We start from the raw sequence: 17200 nt of genomic DNA on the forward strand, positions 1-17200 counted from the left end.
GAACGTACTGCGCTATTGAAGACCGTTGCATCTTTTGCTATCATTCCTGGTGGTTTTCTTTGGAGTAATAAAACAAATCGAACGGTAAAACTGAAATATCAGAGAATTAGTGCAAAAAAATGTCTCTTTCAGCTGCAGCTAATAAGATATCTGACAACGATTTTCAAAATATTGGACCGGCACCTAGACCTCCCAGTTCAAATAGCCAGGGCCGTACCGGTTACAACCAAACGCAACCTATAACCAAACTCATGAGTCAACTGGATTTAACATCAGCGTCCCATTTAGATACAAATCTTTCAAAGAAAAAAAGCGGATGGGTGTCCTACAAAGATGATGGTATACTGTCATTTATATGGCAAAAGAGATACCTGATGCTACACGATTCGTATGTAGCACTTTATAAAAACGATAAACAGAATGACGATGCGATCTTGAAGATACCACTAACCAGTATTATAAGCGTAAGCAGGACTCAGTTGAAACAGTATTGTTTCGAGTTGATACGCTGCAATGACCGAAATTCTGTATCGTCAGGATCCTCGTCCTCTTTAAATGTATCATCAGACAATAACTCAAAAAAATCCATATACATTGCTACGAAGACAGAAAGCGATTTGCATACTTGGTTAGACGCCATTTTTGCCAAATGTCCATTATTGAGTGGTGTTTCTTCTCCAACAAACTTCACACATAAAGTTCACGTTGGTTTTGATCCAGAAACAGGTAGTTTCGTTGGCATGCCCACCAACTGGGAGAAATTACTAAAACATTCCAGAATTACAGGAGAAGATTGGAACAATAATTCAGCGGCCGTCATTCAAGTGTTGCAGTTTTATCAGGAATATAATGGAGCCGGAAACTCCACGAATACTTCAGACAAGTCTCAGAGTAGTGAAACTGCCTCCTCTCAAAAATCGCTGCCAAGCAGTTATAGCGAAAGCAAACTCAGAAATAATTCAGTAAATTCAAAGTCATCCTCAGGCGTTTCATCAGGCATGGTATCACAAAGACAAGCCCCACAACCACCAAATACCAAATCACCTGTTTCTCTAGGAAGCGGCTCACTGCCACCAATAAATACAAAATTGCCCAATAGTCAGTCAAATATTCCTAGACATTTACAAAACGTTCCTAATCAACAATATACTAAGATGAGAAACGGACATTCCCCAACCAATGGACAATTTCCTAGGGGACCAATGCATCCAAACCATTCTCAACGATCTTTGCAGCAACAACAGCAAAAACAACAGCATCAACAATATCCATACCACCAGCAAGGAGCTTCTCCATCTCCCTCTACATCTTCATCTCCATTAAATCCTTATAGGCCACATCACAATATGATAAACCCCTATTCCAAGCAACCTCAATCACCATTAAGTTCACAGTCAACCCAAAACCAAGCTATACCCCGTTATGTACAAAACTCCAGTCCTACGGCCACACACTTTCAACCTCAAAGAACAGCTCCAAAACCGCCGGTATCAGCTCCAAAAGTCCCATACCCATCAAACCAAAGTGCTGCTAGTAACACACCTATACAGCATGTCGCACCTAAGAATGATCAGTCAACTCTACAAGCAATGAGGCAGGCCCCAAAGAGACCAGATGCGGATGCCAAACAACCGGCTGGCGTCACCAAACCTAAGAAGCCAACAAGGCCAACTATGTCGACTGCAGAAATAATGAGTAAGTTGAAAAGCGTCACTGTAAATGCGGACCCATCTCAATGTTTCAAAGTGATTGAGAAAGCCGGTCAAGGTGCAAGTGGTTCCGTTTACCTTGCTGAGAGGACGCATATTCCGACCGAGAGTAATATGATTGAACTTATAAACAATGAGATTGATGAACCCCATGTCGGAGATAAAGTTGCTATCAAGCAAATGGTTCTATCTAAACAACCTCGTAAAGAACTCATAGTGAATGAAATTTTGGTTATGAAAGATTCGCGCCATAAGAATATTGTCAATTTTCTCGAGGCTTATTTAAGAACTGAAGATGACTTATGGGTTGTGATGGAGTTTATGGAAGGTGGTTCACTAACAGATATCATCGAAAGTAGCCCCACGAACGATACTTCACATTCTCCATTAACAGAACCTCAAATTGCATACATTGTCCGAGAAACTTGCCAAGGCTTGAAATTTCTGCACGATAAGCATATCATTCATAGGGATATTAAATCTGATAATGTCTTGTTAGACACTAGAGCAAGGGTAAAAATTACTGATTTCGGGTTTTGCGCTAGATTGACTGATAAAAGAAGCAAAAGAGCCACTATGGTTGGGACACCTTACTGGATGGCACCTGAAGTTGTCAAACAACGTGAATACGATGAAAAAATTGATGTATGGTCTTTGGGTATTATGACCATTGAAATGTTAGAAGGTGAACCACCATACTTAAATGAGGATCCATTAAAGGCGCTGTATTTAATTGCGACTAACGGTACGCCAAAGCTCAAGTATCCAGAAACTTTGTCTTTAGAAATTAAACGATTCCTAAGTGTTTGCCTTTGCGTAGATGTTAGATATAGGGCATCAACTGAAGAGCTTCTACACCATGGTTTCTTTAATATGGCATGTGATCCAAAGGATTTGACATCACTGTTGGAGTGGAAGGAGTGAAACCACAAAACTATTTCTCTAAGCATATCATACATACTATAATCTTATGTATCTCTTCTCGTTTAGCTATGCATACTGATGGCATAATAAATAAGTACGTTTACCTTAAAAAGTTCTTTTTTGGAAAAAAAATCTGCTAGGGAATACGGTAATCGATCCAATGTCATTTAGTGCTACCATTTATTCTATATAATTTCTAAATTTATTTTTTCCACCATTGAGCTTCTAGTCTAGCTTCGTGAAGCCAAGTGATAATTCTAAAACCTTGTCTTGCAGGCCGTCCATTTTATGAGATACTGGAATTGTTCTCAAAATCAACGGACTTAATGTTTGTAAATTTTCAACTCCAATTTGTTTGTTGCCAAGGGCCGAATTTTGATCTAAAACAACTCTTAAGATTAGACATAGCCCATTTAATAAAGTAGCTAGTTCTGTTTTGCGCAATTTTGGTATCGGTGCTCGTCCAATCAAGTATTCATCTGATATATATCTTCTAAGAGCCAAGGCGATTCTTGCAGAAAGGTAGGGAGCAGTTAACTTCCTTAATTTCTCGTTTGAGTTCAACATGAAATTTACCAAATCTTGTAAGCTCTCTAAAGAGCATTTATATTTCGTCTGAAAGCGAGGATTTGTAGTGGATCCGAATAAGCATGAAAAATCGAATGAAGATAGTTTTTGTGATAATTCAGAAAATGTACTACAATCTTGCATCAAAGCATTTTCTAACTCATCAAATTCATACAGAAATGAGCAGTTCCAGACGGCACTGATGAAAATGTTTAATTGCCTTTCATTGAAAAGATCAATGATGTTCTTTTCCAGCAATATCTCCCTATATTTGGAATACTCATTCAAATCGTCTATCTCAGTTAGACTATCAAGTTCGGGGTTGATTCTTTGTAATGTAATAACAATAACATTTATAAACAAATCACAAAAGTTATCCTTCAACGGATTTTCTGCATCTTCTTGAAGCGACTTGAAAATTTTATTTGACAAGTCACAAAAGCAATTAGAAGCAAGAACCCATATGGGAATTTCATCGTTAGCTGACCCCGCAATAAGCGATTTTCGCTTGATGATTTCAGCCAAGTTTTTCAGTATTCTTAAAATATGCTTTGCTTTCAGTGTGGATATCCCAAACTGGTCTATTTTTGCTATTCTATTTCTTAAGTTAGAACATGACATGTAGCTGATTGCCTCGAAAGTTGGTAGTCTGTTAAGTGAGGCTTTTGGTAGCTTTGGTCCAAGTTTCTTTGTTATTTTTTCCCTTGTATCAAAAGCCAATATTGATATTGTACTCAATTGAAGAAGGATCAAAATATCTGTATCTTTAGAATCACTTGCCATAAAGATATCAAGACCAGATAATATGGCATTTTGCATAGAGGAGGGTTTAGTTTTATCTTGGACAAACTCAGGTAGGAGGGGATATTTTATGGCAGAATTAAATAAAAGAAGAACTTTTTCCACAAATTCATCTGTCATTGCATCGTATTTGGATATCAATTGGTAGAGAGAAGGGAACCCAGTGATCAGTTCGTATATACAATCGTATTCCGTTTTGTTTGAGGCGCTAGTGGAGAGATCGCTGTACGTAATATTATAGTCAGTAAATATTTCACAGCACTTTTTCAATATATCTGATGGAACGTCCTCAATAGTTACAATTTCTTTCAACATGGTTTGGTAATTTAATATTACAGCATTCTTGGTATTATTGGAAGTCGAAAACAACAATCTTTTTAAAAAATCTAATAACATAGACCATTCCTTAGTGCAGGTAGTGTTGTTTTTGAAGTTTTTGAAGTGCTCTGGATAGAGTTTGATTAAGCCTTGCAATGTTACATTTATGAAATCTGTTTCATTTTCAAGTTCTTCATTGGACCATTCCTTGGTAAGCAGTGGTTCAATAACTTCCAGGAAGATTAAATCCCATGGGGGGAAACAAACAGAATGGGAGTCGATAATTCTAAAAAAAGTTTGAACAGCGCCATTTTTAACTTCTATTCTATCATCGTTGGTACAATTGATTAAATTCTTCAAGAGGTATATCCATAATCCATTGTAGAGTTCCCAATCATGAGATGAACCGGATGTGATGATTTCAATTAGTTTTTGGTTACTGATCTTTTCGGAGAAACTTCTACGTTTCTCATCATTTAAATCTAACGTATCGGGATCGAAGCGGACCCTGAGATAATCACCAACCAACCAGAATTGACTAATAGAAGAAAAGGAGATATTAAGATTTCGCTTCTGAGTTACAAAATTGACAAGCGTGTCAATAACGAATTTAATGACACTCATTGGTAAGCTCTGTAAGAAATCATCTGAAATTAGTTTAAAGACATCGTATGACACCTGAATCATGTTTTTATGCTTTTGAACAATACCCTCAAATAAAGATGAATCATCCATATCCTCATTCACGGATAAGTCAGTATCCTCAACTGTCCACTCGAACGGTGAATTAATGATGTTAAAAATATTTGTCCAAGAGTTCATTAACAGTTCACCAAATTCGTTTAGAATCTCTTTTAAAGTTAGTAGCAGTTGAAAAAGAATATCTGATTCTACATTGATCGTCCCGTTGTATATTTCTTGTCTGCCAATATCGAGTTGTTTTATCGAGTTTATCGTTGCCATCAAGCTATCGATGACTAGGTTTTCCAACGTACCGAATTGTTCGACTTTGTTATCCTGTTCATCAGAGTTGCCAACCTCATTAGTGGCCTTTTTGATAATGTCTGTAAACACTCTTACGGTGTATAAACGTAAAGAATCGTTATCCATTTCACGGTTTGATATTAGCTTGATCATATAGGAGGAAATTAAACCCCAAAGTTCTTTACCGTTTTTACCAAAGAGAAATTTTTTGCAGTTATAAGTCGCTAATTCACCAATTTTGTTGACAAAAAATGCCTTGTTATAAATGCATGGTATAATTTCATCTTTTGCATCTAAGGGATGATAACCAATATCATTCGTTGGATTAAGATTAGTTTGTTCTAAAGTGAGGGTATTTTTTGAGTCCAAAATCAATCTTGTCAATACCAAATGAAAGGTTGAGCAGGAATAATTACTTGTACTTTCAAAAAATTTTGTTAGGGAGCTTTCAATTGATGTGACGTCCGATTTGGTTAGTATAGGAGGCGGTGGAATATCTTCAGAGTAAAAGCTCTCCTTGAAATCGGCTGATGGACCATATATATAGTATGATATCCATTGCCATGTTAAAAATGTGTACTTCCAGCTTTCCGAATCGAAAATAGGACCTAGCGATATTGATAATGACACCAATGCCCTGAGTAAACTAACTTGCCTCGAATTAATATATCTGGGATGCAATCGCCTTTTCTTTTCTTTATTTTTCACAGAATCCGCGATTGCATTATTTGAATCTTTTGTTGCATCAACGGAACTGGCCGCAATACTAGACGCAGATACATTTCTCATATGCTGATTTTTGGCTGACTTACTTGCATCGTTTAGAGGAAATTGATTCGATGAAGTAACGTTGTTTGTTATTAAAATCGAAAACAATTTCATGCATGCTCTTAATTTGTCCTTTAGTGACAGAACTCCGGCACTATGAGCTAATTTTTGAAAAGCTCTCACCACCAAATGGAATATCGATGTCTCTAGGGAGGTCGAATGTAAGAATAGCTTATTTACCTCGAACAGTCCGGAAAATAGGCCATTGTAAACCTTTACGACTGTCGAATCATTTCCAGGTCCTTCCTCACATTCTTTGTCTTCGATTTTCTTCTCCAAGGGAGAGCTTTCCAGAGCAGATTTGTTCAACCCTTCGCATAAGTGGTTACAAATCGTCAGAATTAATGATATAATGTAGGTAATGTTGATGGACGGAGCGTTCGATTTGTCCAATAAATGCATAAATTTCGTTTTAACCATAGTATTCTCAGTAGTTATCAAGGGAGAATCCATTTTTTCTACTACTTTTGATGGAGCCAAGAAAGTAATGTACTCCGGAGAGTTCAGTAAGTCAATACATTCTTTCAAAAGATATTTGAAGACATGTTTTTTATCTGGGTAATTGTCATAGTCCATGTAGAGTGTATTAACGATCTCAGGGTCTTGTGATAAATCCTTGAAAAGTTCTAGCGACAGCACTCTTTGCCATCCACTTAAATTGGATTCGACGGATATACCATGGATTAACAATGACAAAATGACTTCTAATTCTAGCTCGAGTATGCTTAGGTACTCTTTTCTTATCAACAACTTTAAACAGCGACAACTCCTTACAGCGGTGGAAAAGTGTTTGGAAGAAGATATGCAACGTAGGAACAACGGAATTGCTTTAACCCTCAGTAGATATTGTAAGTCTTCACATTCTAAAAGGTTTTTTTGATTATTCTTCAAAATAGACTCAAGGATTTCCAGACCATAATCTATTGGGATGTCTCCAATGTCCAACAGCATATCCTCATCATTAACCGACCCATTTGAGCTTATTTCATTTAGTGAACAAATATTATCGAACAATTTGTTAGCATCGTATCTATAAACATTGACTTTAATTGCTTCACTATTACTTATGAGGACTTCATATTGTTTGTCATCCACTACCGAGTCAATGGAAAGTCTATCGAATATTTCATCGATCAACTGTTGTAAAGTGGCACTCGCTGTACCCACTACTACAGGTGCCTTATTAGGTACATGTAGCAGATTTGAGCAACATAGCAACAGCTTCTTACAAAGCGGCCCATAGATGAACTTCCCGTACGTCTTGAAAAAAATGGGTACCACCTGTAAAACCTTTAATTGAATCTCCATGGCGAGATGGGTAGCCTCAATGAAGGCATCCAGTATTTCAGACAACCGACTTCTGGGAATAGATGGAACGGTTGACAGGCCCTGCAGGCATTGCATTGCCAAAGTCGTCATCTTGGCATTCCTTGATTGGCAAGCCAACACAAAAGGAAGCGCAAAATCTGGATGTCTTTCCAGCTCCTCAAAACTATGTACCCTTTTCAGGATCTCGATGGATTTATCACTGGCATGGCGAATGGTTGAATTTCTTCTTTTCGATTCGGAAGACAAAGAACGCAGTTCTGCCTCAAGTTGCCTTTGCATTGAGGCAAACCCTCCAGTATTCATAGTCATATGATTGATGTGCAACAAGTCCAGTTGGTTTATTCTCTTTGAAAGTCACTTGTATAGCGCAAATATCTACAGGCCTTATTTAGCTGGGCTTAGGTCACCTTAATTATTAACACGGGCGATTTAAAGGTCATCCACGACGACCAGACGGCTTTATCAGAAAGTGGGATTAGGAAGACTTCGCAATGACTTTATGCTGAATAAAAACAGGAGGTTTGAGGTACTCTGAGACTCGATCGGAAAGGAGTATTTGTTAGCTGCTAGGACGATAACGGTATACCCCTTTAGTGCGCTTTATTTTGGGTAAAAGCAGACCGTATCATTATATCATTGCGGAAGTAGTGAGATTTAGTCGCACGTTACGTTATGGAATATCAAGCGCTTCGAAGACTGGTGTTGTATTACCCCAAGGTCGTCCGACATAGTAATCTTAGGCATAATATGACCACAGTGACCTGTAGGCATATGTCAGGCAAGGGTGGAGGAAGAGATGAGAAAGGCGATTGTAATGAAGAAAAGGATTCCTCTAAAGAGTTGGGGAGGGTGCCGTCGAAAATGAAACGAGCATATGATGGTGAGACAGTTGTTAAAGAGGGTGATTCGCGTGCTAGCTCGGTGCTGCAGCAGAGAAAGCAGCCCGCAGATATCACATGTAATAGCAGGTCGAGAATATCCGGCTCTAATTTACATTTGTTGGTCCCTAAAGTTGCCTCTACAGACTGTATCCCGAATAAAGAGGTGCATACAGAGGGCCTGTTTGCCGGCTATCGACCTTTATTTTTAGGAAACTCAAGTTTCCCTTCTGATGCGAGGAAGGGTAAAAACTTTCATGAATTAGACGACGTTCTTCCCAATATACAGGTGGTGGATGCTTCTGAGAAGGATGGCAAACTTAACGTGCAGGAGATTATTGAGGACTTACAAAGGACAAGTTTGAGAGAAAGCATTAATAGTATGGAACAGTTACCATCCTCACACAAACGTAAACCCGTTATACCGTGGGACGCCTCTATAAGTGGTATGGTCTATAACGACATGCCCTTCAAATATGTGCCCAAAAACATTGTTTTGAAAATGAAGCCATTTAAACTTTTGCGTATTGAGAGAAAAGCTCAAGCAAAGAATGCAAGAAAGCCCGCCATGATAAAACTTCAGTTTCACAATGGAAAAATCAATGACACGCCAGAGTTGGTGAATTTATACCAGAATAAATCCCGTTTGCATCAGTCACTTTACAACTCGAGAAGCGCTCAAGTCTCCAGATATTCAAGCACAAATATAAGTAAAAGACAAAAAATGTTAAAGGCAAGAAGCGATTTTGAACACAAGCTGAAAAATTATGCATACAAACACACATTTATTAAAAATGACCAGGAGCTATTCCGCAACGAATTGACCAAGTTAAATAAGATACTTGCTAGAGAATTCAAAAAGTTGACGAAGTTATCCATACATAACGAATTCAAAAGAGAACATTTACCCCTGGCCGTTTATGTAAGCAAATCAAAAGGCACAAAGAAACTATTTCGAAGATCGTTGAAGATGAAGATAATGGACCACATATACCCAGTTTATACCACTATATTGTCCACTTTAACAAATCCGAAGGACTCCAAGAAATTTGAAAACAAAATCAAAGGGTATATTGAAAAAATCATAGCCCGGTTATCAGATGAAGTGCCATCCACATTTTTTTTCCAAGATGGAGTAGATTGTATTATTCAACCAAGCCCGATTCATAATTTTAAGAGAATGCATTGGTTAAGGTACACTAAGAGGCACAATACCTTCTGGGGCAGGACTATAAATAAGGACGTTCAAGTCAGCTTTAATGACAAGTATGTCGTTACTAGGAGCGGTGTGAGGTATACAAGGTACCCTACCAATTTGAATACACAGCTATTGGAAACTGCATTTGAAGAATGGGACTACTATGAATAATTTTGCATTAAGTACCTATCTACTCCTCTTTCCTCATGTGGTATATTCGCAATTCATGTAAATATTATGCATATGCATCTTGAGCATACATGGAATATATAAATACGTAGTTTGATGTAAAACCGTTACTATTGTGTCCTTTAAATATGGCTCATATGGTCGCTGGAAAAATCGGCAGAGTTGTCGTTATTGTTCTCGCAGCCATCTTCATCTTGACTTTCTTCTTCATCTTCTGCATCCTCATTCCCATCTTCATCTGAATTAAAAACGACATCCTTTGTCGAATAAACGTATATGCCTGGTTTGTCTAATCCCAGCCGTTTCCTGACCATCGCCTTTCTCTGTTTGGCTTTTTCATTTTTCGAGCTGCTGCTATTATTGTGGCCTACACTCTTCTGGACGATTTGGTCAGTAAAGTATAAAATTTTATCGCGAGCATAGCTCAATTTCTTAAGCGCTAAATCTTTATAACTCCCTTTATCGCTGAAATGCATTCGATCAATACTTCTGCCCTCCGATATCTGATCTTCCGGATCGTAGCGCGATATGGTTTGTAAATCGCATACTTCTGAATTGCTTGATGTTTCATGCCGGTCTATTGATGCGTCATGGGATTCCCTTCTGGTTAAAGCGTTTTGAACCCTTAAAGCGTACTTTGCAAATCTATAATCTTGTTGCTCTTCCTCGAAAATAGGTCTTCCCAAAATACTTTGTGCCTCTTCTTTTCTTTCTAAAACATTCAATCTATCCAACCACTCCCATGTAATCACGGTCGAAGTAACATAGCATGTGGTGTTAAACACCTCACCCAGCTCTGATATCCATAAGTTTGACACATCAGCAAGGAAAAACCCTGGTAGTAGAAGCACCACAAGGATAGTCAACAAAGTAAGTAATCCCATCTGGTTGAATTTAAACCACAATTTTTTTTTCTGCCAGATATGATAAATGACGATTGATGCATATGACGTGGCGATAGCAATGCGGAAAAGGTAAACAAATGGTCTCAGAATTTGCCAGTCATTTCTGTGCTTTGTGGTATGGTTAGCAAACGGTGGAATTACCCATAAAATATTTGCAGTCATTGTTAGGATTACGCCAATAAAAAAAATAATTCTCTTTTCCTGGGCTCTCTGAAATAGTCTAATGACGATGCCGACTTGACAAAATTGGAACATTAAGGTAGCCAAGAAATCTAAGACAACAAATGTCATATCATCGGAAAAGATATGCATAATGGAATGAGCCCGAACGACACCATATACGTTATGCTCTCTTTCCAATCTCCGTAACACTTTGGTAATAAAAATCGTTAAGTTCAACGAGGCTAACAATGAGGCAATCCTCAATAATTGCAGAATCCTCTTATATGCACGTCCGCTGATATTGATACAGCATATCACAGTAAGGAACACCGTGATGACAAAATTAGATGTTATCGACAAAATCACAGCGTATATTGCGTACTCAGCAGACCCGCCGACATAATCGCTTACTTGAATAAATTTTTGCCAGTCCCTGATCACCTCATCAAGATACCTGTACGGGGAAGAGTTTTTCAATACCGTAGATACATAAACGGGGACTCTTTCACAGCAGAAACTCCTAAATGTAATAGTATCTGCGTACACTGCGGAGTTCTCATAAAGGGGCAATTGTATTAACACCCCTGAACCTAGATCCATGGGATGGCAACTGTTGTAAGCAGTCGATTCCTCTGGACCATGTCTCCACAAGTTCATATTTGCAAAATTGTCCATCCATCGAGCGCCTTCCTCCTTCTGTGCTACTAAAAACAATAGCTTAAAATGACCGATTAGGTGGACACACAAAAGAAAAGAATTTGAAAGTACACTGAGCCTGTGGTGCCAGTTTTTTTATCTTCCTTGTGGCTAAACAATGTGCGTTGTTCTTGAAAGTATTTATCTTCACTCGCCGATAGAACGGGTTGCATCTCCTCTTTCAATAACTGCTATTTTTTTGTTCGGGCAGTATCAGAATTAACAGGATCAAACTTCGTTTATGTCACGTAGAAAGTAAGTAGCTAAAAATAGCTAAAGGGACATCTGGAAGATTTGTAAGAGTTAAAGAGCTGTGCACCCAAAGCTATTGTAATTAGCATGCAGAACGATCAACAGAGGTTCTCCCTGCAAAATAGGACGGTACTGACGCATCCATACAAAAGGCTAGGAGGGGCATTTACGGTGAAATCACCGTCTGTTCCCAACTTTCATGATAGAATGCATTCTGATCATAGTTCCAGCGACTCAGCACTGGTAAATGGGAACACTAGAGGGAATGATCATCGTTCTGTTGAACCGAGTTGTTTGGGCCAAGTTTCCCCGTCTGAACATGATGGAAACTTAAGCGTTATTGACTTATATGGGGACGAAGTGGAGTCTCAACGTGCCGAAGTAGAGGATGATGACAACTACGACAATAATGATAACGAAGATCTGGAGGAGGTGCACAGCGATGACCTCGATTTGGTCCCTGATGAAGGCAATCGTCAACGTGTAGACGGTGCTACTAATGCCACAAGTGCGAATTCTAATGGTGTCAAAAATACGCATTTTGATCGGTACGGGTTCAAGAAACAGAATAATTACATATCTGAAGCAGAATACGATAAGTGGTGGGTGGAATACTCGCAGTATTGTGTTCGTCGTAAACACAAGTGGCAACTGCTGTTAGAGAAAAGTGGGTTGCCAGTGACGGATGACTCTCCTTCACGATTTCCGTCGAAGAGTGAACGGCTAAAACGATATGTTAGAAAGGGCATTCCAGCGGAATGGAGAGGAAATGCGTGGTGGCATTTCGCTAGAGGGCAAGAGAAGTTAAACAAGAACAAAGGCGTCTATTCACAACTTCTGCAAAAGATGAAGCAAATCAAGAAGCAAAACCCCAATGAAAAACAAGTTCAAGACTTAGATATTATTGAACGTGACTTGAATAGAACTTTTCCGGACAATTTACATTTTCAAAGTGGCTCGCATAACAAAGAGGGGCCTCCAATTATAAAATCTTTGCGCCGAGTGCTTGTTGCGTTCTCACTTTACAACCCGAAGATTGGTTATTGTCAGTCTATGAACTTTCTAGCAGGCTTGCTATTGTTATTTTTAGACGAGGAAAGAGCCTTTTGGATGCTAGTTATTATTACTTCAAGATATCTACCGGGGGTGCATAATATTAATTTGGAAGGTGTTAACATTGACCAAGGGGTACTGATGCTATGTGTTAAAGAATATATTCCAGAAGTTTGGTCGTACATTAAGCCTTCCATTGACCACCACCAAAAAAATAACAAAACTTTCTCTCCGTCCAATAGCAAAGTTCTATTCAATATGCAAAAGAATGAGTTTTTGTATAGGCTTCCCCCAATCACCTTGTGTACTGCGAGCTGGTTTATGAGTTGTTTTGTGGGTGTGGTACCGATAGAGACCACACTTAGAATATGGGATTGTCTGTTTTACGAGGAATCGCATTTTTTGTTCAAAGTTTCGTTGGCTGTCTTAAAAATGAGTGAGCATGAGCTTTCGAAAATAAAACCCCGTAACAATTCGTTGAACTATTCTTGGGGAACTAATTTGAACCAGAGAGGCGGGTCAATGGGTCAAGAAGATAGCGATATGGAAATTTTTCAGGTCATACAGACATTCCCTAAGACATTATTGAATCCAAATGAAATTTTTGAGAAAATCATTTTTAAAAGAAGATTCAATTTAAATAGGTTAGATCAGGATGAAATAGACAGATGTCGAAAATTTGTTGCCGCTCAACGTCTCAAATTCAAGACATATGGCGAACTTCTTGGAAATTCAACATCAGAGTCAGATTTACCAATTAATAACAACAACAATACAGATAATAAGGGTATCCACATAACGAGCGATGCAGTCAATGAAGCATTATCTTCAGAGGTATATGGATTTAAAAAGAGCCTAGCTGGAGTTCATTGGAATAATAGCATCAAGGAGAAAGTTAAGCAGATGAGAAAGAAAAAGGACAGGAATGACTAACTCTGCCTCCTGTTTTTTGTTTTTGCATGAACAAATATGTGATACTTAACTAGCATATAAACATATACATATACATAGACTTGTATTTTTTTTGAGCATCAATATTTCAAAGAATTTTGTTTGACATTTTTTCCTTGTTATTATTTTGGCAATTTTTCATGATGCACTCTAACAGCGAGGTGAAAAATTTATTAAAGATGAGGTAATCTTATAAATTGTAGAAATCAGGATATCACATAAAAAAGTAGACTCAATCAAGGGAAACATGAATGGGATATTTGCTATTGAGAAACCTAGTGGTATAACATCTAATCAGTTTATGCTAAAGTTGCAGCATGCTTTAACTAAAAGTCAAGTATTCTCGAAAGAAATTCAAAGGGCAACAGCAGAAAGAAAGCAGCAATATGAAAAAGAGACAGGTAAGAAGGCCAGCAAGAGAAAACTGCGTAAAGTCTCGAAGGTAAAGATGGGACATGGAGGGACTCTGGATCCGTTAGCTTCTGGCGTCCTCGTAATTGGTATTGGAACGGGTACCAAAAAGCTGGCAAATTATCTTTCAGGCACCATCAAAGTTTATGAAAGTGAAGCCTTATTTGGTGTTTCCACTACTTCAGGAGATGTAGAAGGTGAAATTCTGTCTCAGAGCTCCGTTAGGCATTTGAATTTCGATGATTTAAAGACTGTGGAGGAAAAATTTGTTGGACAACTAAAGCAGACGCCGCCAATATACGCAGCTTTGAAGATGGATGGTAAACCCCTGCATGAATATGCTCGGGAAGGAAAACCTTTACCCAGGGCCATTGAGCCCAGACAGGTTACTATTTATGACTTGAAGGTGTTCCCAGACTCTCTTAAACGTGATCATGACTATCCCTTATTGAGGCCCACTACAGAGGAAGCTGTTGATACCGTAAAAAACCTGAACGCAAACATGCTAAACGATGTCTTATACTTTTCAAAAGAATATACTGAGAAGCACGGCCTGGATTCTGAAGTGGCGAAAGTGGAAGAACCATTCCCACTGAGTGAGCAAGAGGAGCAGGAGATCCAGAAAGAAGGAAATTCCTATAGGGCTCCAAAATTGCACTTCAAAGCTAATGTATCTTCTGGAACATATATTAGATCCTTAGTAAGTGACATTGGTAAATCTATGAGGAGCTCATGTTACATGGTAAAATTGATACGTTTGCAACAGCAGGACTGGTCTCTTGAGAGAAATAATGTGTTCCAACTAAGGGATTTTACTGACAGAGACGAAAAGGTGTGGAGCAAGGTATTGGAAAAGGTTCTAGACGAAGGAGCAACTGTTGATGTCATAGAAGAGCTAAAGAAAGCAGAAAAGGAAGTACCAAGTGACGTGAAGGAAAGTACAATTCCCGACGATCAATCCGGAAATGGGGCCTCGACCGAATCAACAGAAACTGCTAACGTCGAAGAGCAGCACAATGCACTCAAGAGGAAAATCGAACAAGTGCAAGAAAGATGAAGTTCAAACCATTTTTGATTTTGTGAAGGTCACGCTTTCATTTGTCCATTCGTTTTATGTTTATATGAATTTATAAAAATCAATGTACTTATGCATTTAAATCGTTCAATTTTATGTTTTATTTGTTACTTTCCGTTTTTCATTTTATTAACCGTTTGATTTCTTTCATGTATCATCCAAAGGATGAATTTCCATCAAGGATGAGTTACCTATATAATTACAGGTTGAAAAATCGGTGTCCATGTAGAAATTGTAACTTTGATAAAGAAGATCTTCCGTAGTTACGTCATCCGGACAGGAAAATGCAAAATCACTCGGGCAGTTTCGTACTAATGTATAACACATGTCAATGCAAGGTAGAATTTCGTAATAGTCATCCAAAGGTTTGATGTATTTGTCCAAATAATCATTACGATTGTGAGATTTATCTCTGTGAATATAATATTGAGAAGATATCGTGCTACATCTTGGAATTGATACTGCACATACCCAATCACGATACGCTTCGGCGCAATCATTACAACTCATGACTGGAGAATACCTTGCGTCTTCGTCTGCGTCACAGGATACTAACTGTAGAGCTTTGCTAAAATTTGCATATAGTGCTTCCGCAATGTGGTCATATGTCTGTGCCATGAGAGTTTTATTATCCACAGAAAATGAGGATGTAGGAACAGAATAAGCGACGTCACTGCAGAAGTCCAAACCAAAGATTAAAGAGCAAGCATCAGTATTTCTTGTGGTAAAGTATACATGTGAAAATAATATGCCGCCTACACTTGACAACCCGTCACCATTGCTGATTTTCTTTGCCAGGTACGCTACATAAGTTGTCGAGGCATTCAATCCTGTTATGTAAAACATTTCCGTCACGCTACCACCATATTCTGTAATTTTTTTTTGAATGGCCAAGTCGGTACGCTCCAATGGATTTGTACTATTTGATGTGACTGTTGCATTCGATGTATTTTGGGAAGACACTAAATACGGTCCATTTTTTACAGCACATAGAGAAAGATTGTAGTTTTGGTCTATTTGAATAGAATCTTCGTACGAGTAAACATATAGATCATACAGGGATGGATCATATATTGAATAATTGTGGTAAACTTTGGCGTCAGCGGTGACATTCCCAGTTGATAGTAATGCAGAGTTCATATCGGTGTCTAAAACCTCTACCCAAGGTCTTACATCCCATTGAAAAACCAAGTCGTTCTCAGAGATACTCAGTCTGTATTCCCAATTTTCTGAGGCGTCAGAACTGGATAGTGGTTGTTTTGTAGTGGAATTCACTAGCTCAGCAACCACATAAAGATTTGAATACGTGGAGGTAGCGTTCGAGCTAGAAGACTGTACCGGACTAATGGCCAATGCTTGAATGTAGCCATCTTGGAAAACTGCATTTTGCCCTATATTTGGATTTTCTAATACTGTTTCATTGAAAGAGTAGTATATTGTTAAATCTACATCCGATTTATTGACAGGCATTTGGCAAATATTGCCACTGATAAACATTAATACTTCATATGTGGGTGCAAATCCATAACCAGAGGCTTCTGCGTCGATGGTAAATACAAAACTGTCCTTTTTGCCCCCCGTTATGTTCGACAGGATTGGGGTCCATTCATAGATGCTATCTGAATTGATAATAGTCTGTTGACCAGTAGTCATAATGTTTCTTTCCCAACCATTTAGGCTGGGAAACTTCAAGGAAATATTTTTATTTGCGAAGGGGTTGAAGTCTTGGAATAACCCTTGAATTGAAGTGGCAAACAAGCAGTAAACCACAAATAATGACTGCAACACAATCATTTCTAGAAATCACAGGCGTTAATCTGAAATTTTAGTATTAGGTTTTACTGTTATCTAGTATGGCAGCTAGCCAGTTTACTATTTGAAGTAGCCAAAAACAGTACGCCAGCCACTCGAAACCGTTAGGAAAACCCTTTGCGATTAATGGCTCAGTGGCAGTAAAATTCTTCCTGAAA

The 17200-nt window shown here is 38.4% G+C and overlaps 7 protein-coding genes across 7 annotated transcripts; 4 read left to right on the plus strand and 3 right to left on the minus strand.

Moving 5' to 3' along the window:
* Positions 1 to 119: 119 nt before the first annotated feature.
* Positions 120 to 2633, plus strand: CLA4 (serine/threonine protein kinase CLA4; the record flags this gene model as incomplete). The annotated part of the gene is made up of 1 exon (XM_033912776.1): positions 120 to 2633. The coding sequence occupies one exon, from the start codon at positions 120 to 122 to the stop codon at positions 2631 to 2633; it is 2514 nt and encodes an 837-aa protein (XP_033768667.1).
* Positions 2634 to 2858: 225 nt separating this feature from the next.
* MON2 (Mon2p) lies at positions 2859 to 7769 on the minus strand (the record flags this gene model as incomplete). Its single annotated transcript, XM_033912777.1, has 1 exon — positions 2859 to 7769. The coding sequence occupies one exon, from the start codon at positions 7767 to 7769 to the stop codon at positions 2859 to 2861; it is 4911 nt and encodes a 1636-aa protein (XP_033768668.1).
* Positions 7770 to 8132: 363 nt separating this feature from the next.
* MRX6 (Mrx6p) lies at positions 8133 to 9707 on the plus strand (the record flags this gene model as incomplete). The annotated part of the gene is made up of 1 exon (XM_033912778.1): positions 8133 to 9707. The coding sequence occupies one exon, from the start codon at positions 8133 to 8135 to the stop codon at positions 9705 to 9707; it is 1575 nt and encodes a 524-aa protein (XP_033768669.1).
* A 140-nt stretch (positions 9708 to 9847) lies between these two features.
* RIM21 (Rim21p) lies at positions 9848 to 11449 on the minus strand (the record flags this gene model as incomplete). The annotated part of the gene is made up of 1 exon (XM_033912779.1): positions 9848 to 11449. The coding sequence occupies one exon, from the start codon at positions 11447 to 11449 to the stop codon at positions 9848 to 9850; it is 1602 nt and encodes a 533-aa protein (XP_033768670.1).
* A 378-nt stretch (positions 11450 to 11827) lies between these two features.
* On the plus strand, positions 11828 to 13726 carry MSB3 (Rab GTPase-activating protein MSB3; the record flags this gene model as incomplete). Its single annotated transcript, XM_033912780.1, has 1 exon — positions 11828 to 13726. One exon carries the CDS (start codon positions 11828 to 11830, stop codon positions 13724 to 13726), a length of 1899 nt encoding a protein of 632 aa, XP_033768671.1.
* Positions 13727 to 13991: 265 nt separating this feature from the next.
* PUS4 (pseudouridine synthase PUS4) lies at positions 13992 to 15212 on the plus strand (the record flags this gene model as incomplete). Its single annotated transcript, XM_033912781.1, has 1 exon — positions 13992 to 15212. One exon carries the CDS (start codon positions 13992 to 13994, stop codon positions 15210 to 15212), a length of 1221 nt encoding a protein of 406 aa, XP_033768672.1.
* A 165-nt stretch (positions 15213 to 15377) lies between these two features.
* Positions 15378 to 17024, minus strand: MID1 (Mid1p; the record flags this gene model as incomplete). Its single annotated transcript, XM_033912782.1, has 1 exon — positions 15378 to 17024. The coding sequence occupies one exon, from the start codon at positions 17022 to 17024 to the stop codon at positions 15378 to 15380; it is 1647 nt and encodes a 548-aa protein (XP_033768673.1).
* Positions 17025 to 17200: the final 176 nt, after the last annotated feature.

Source organism: Saccharomyces paradoxus, chromosome XIV (assembly GCF_002079055.1).
Source record: "Saccharomyces paradoxus chromosome XIV, complete sequence".
Taxonomy (NCBI): Eukaryota; Fungi; Ascomycota; class Saccharomycetes; order Saccharomycetales; family Saccharomycetaceae; genus Saccharomyces; species Saccharomyces paradoxus.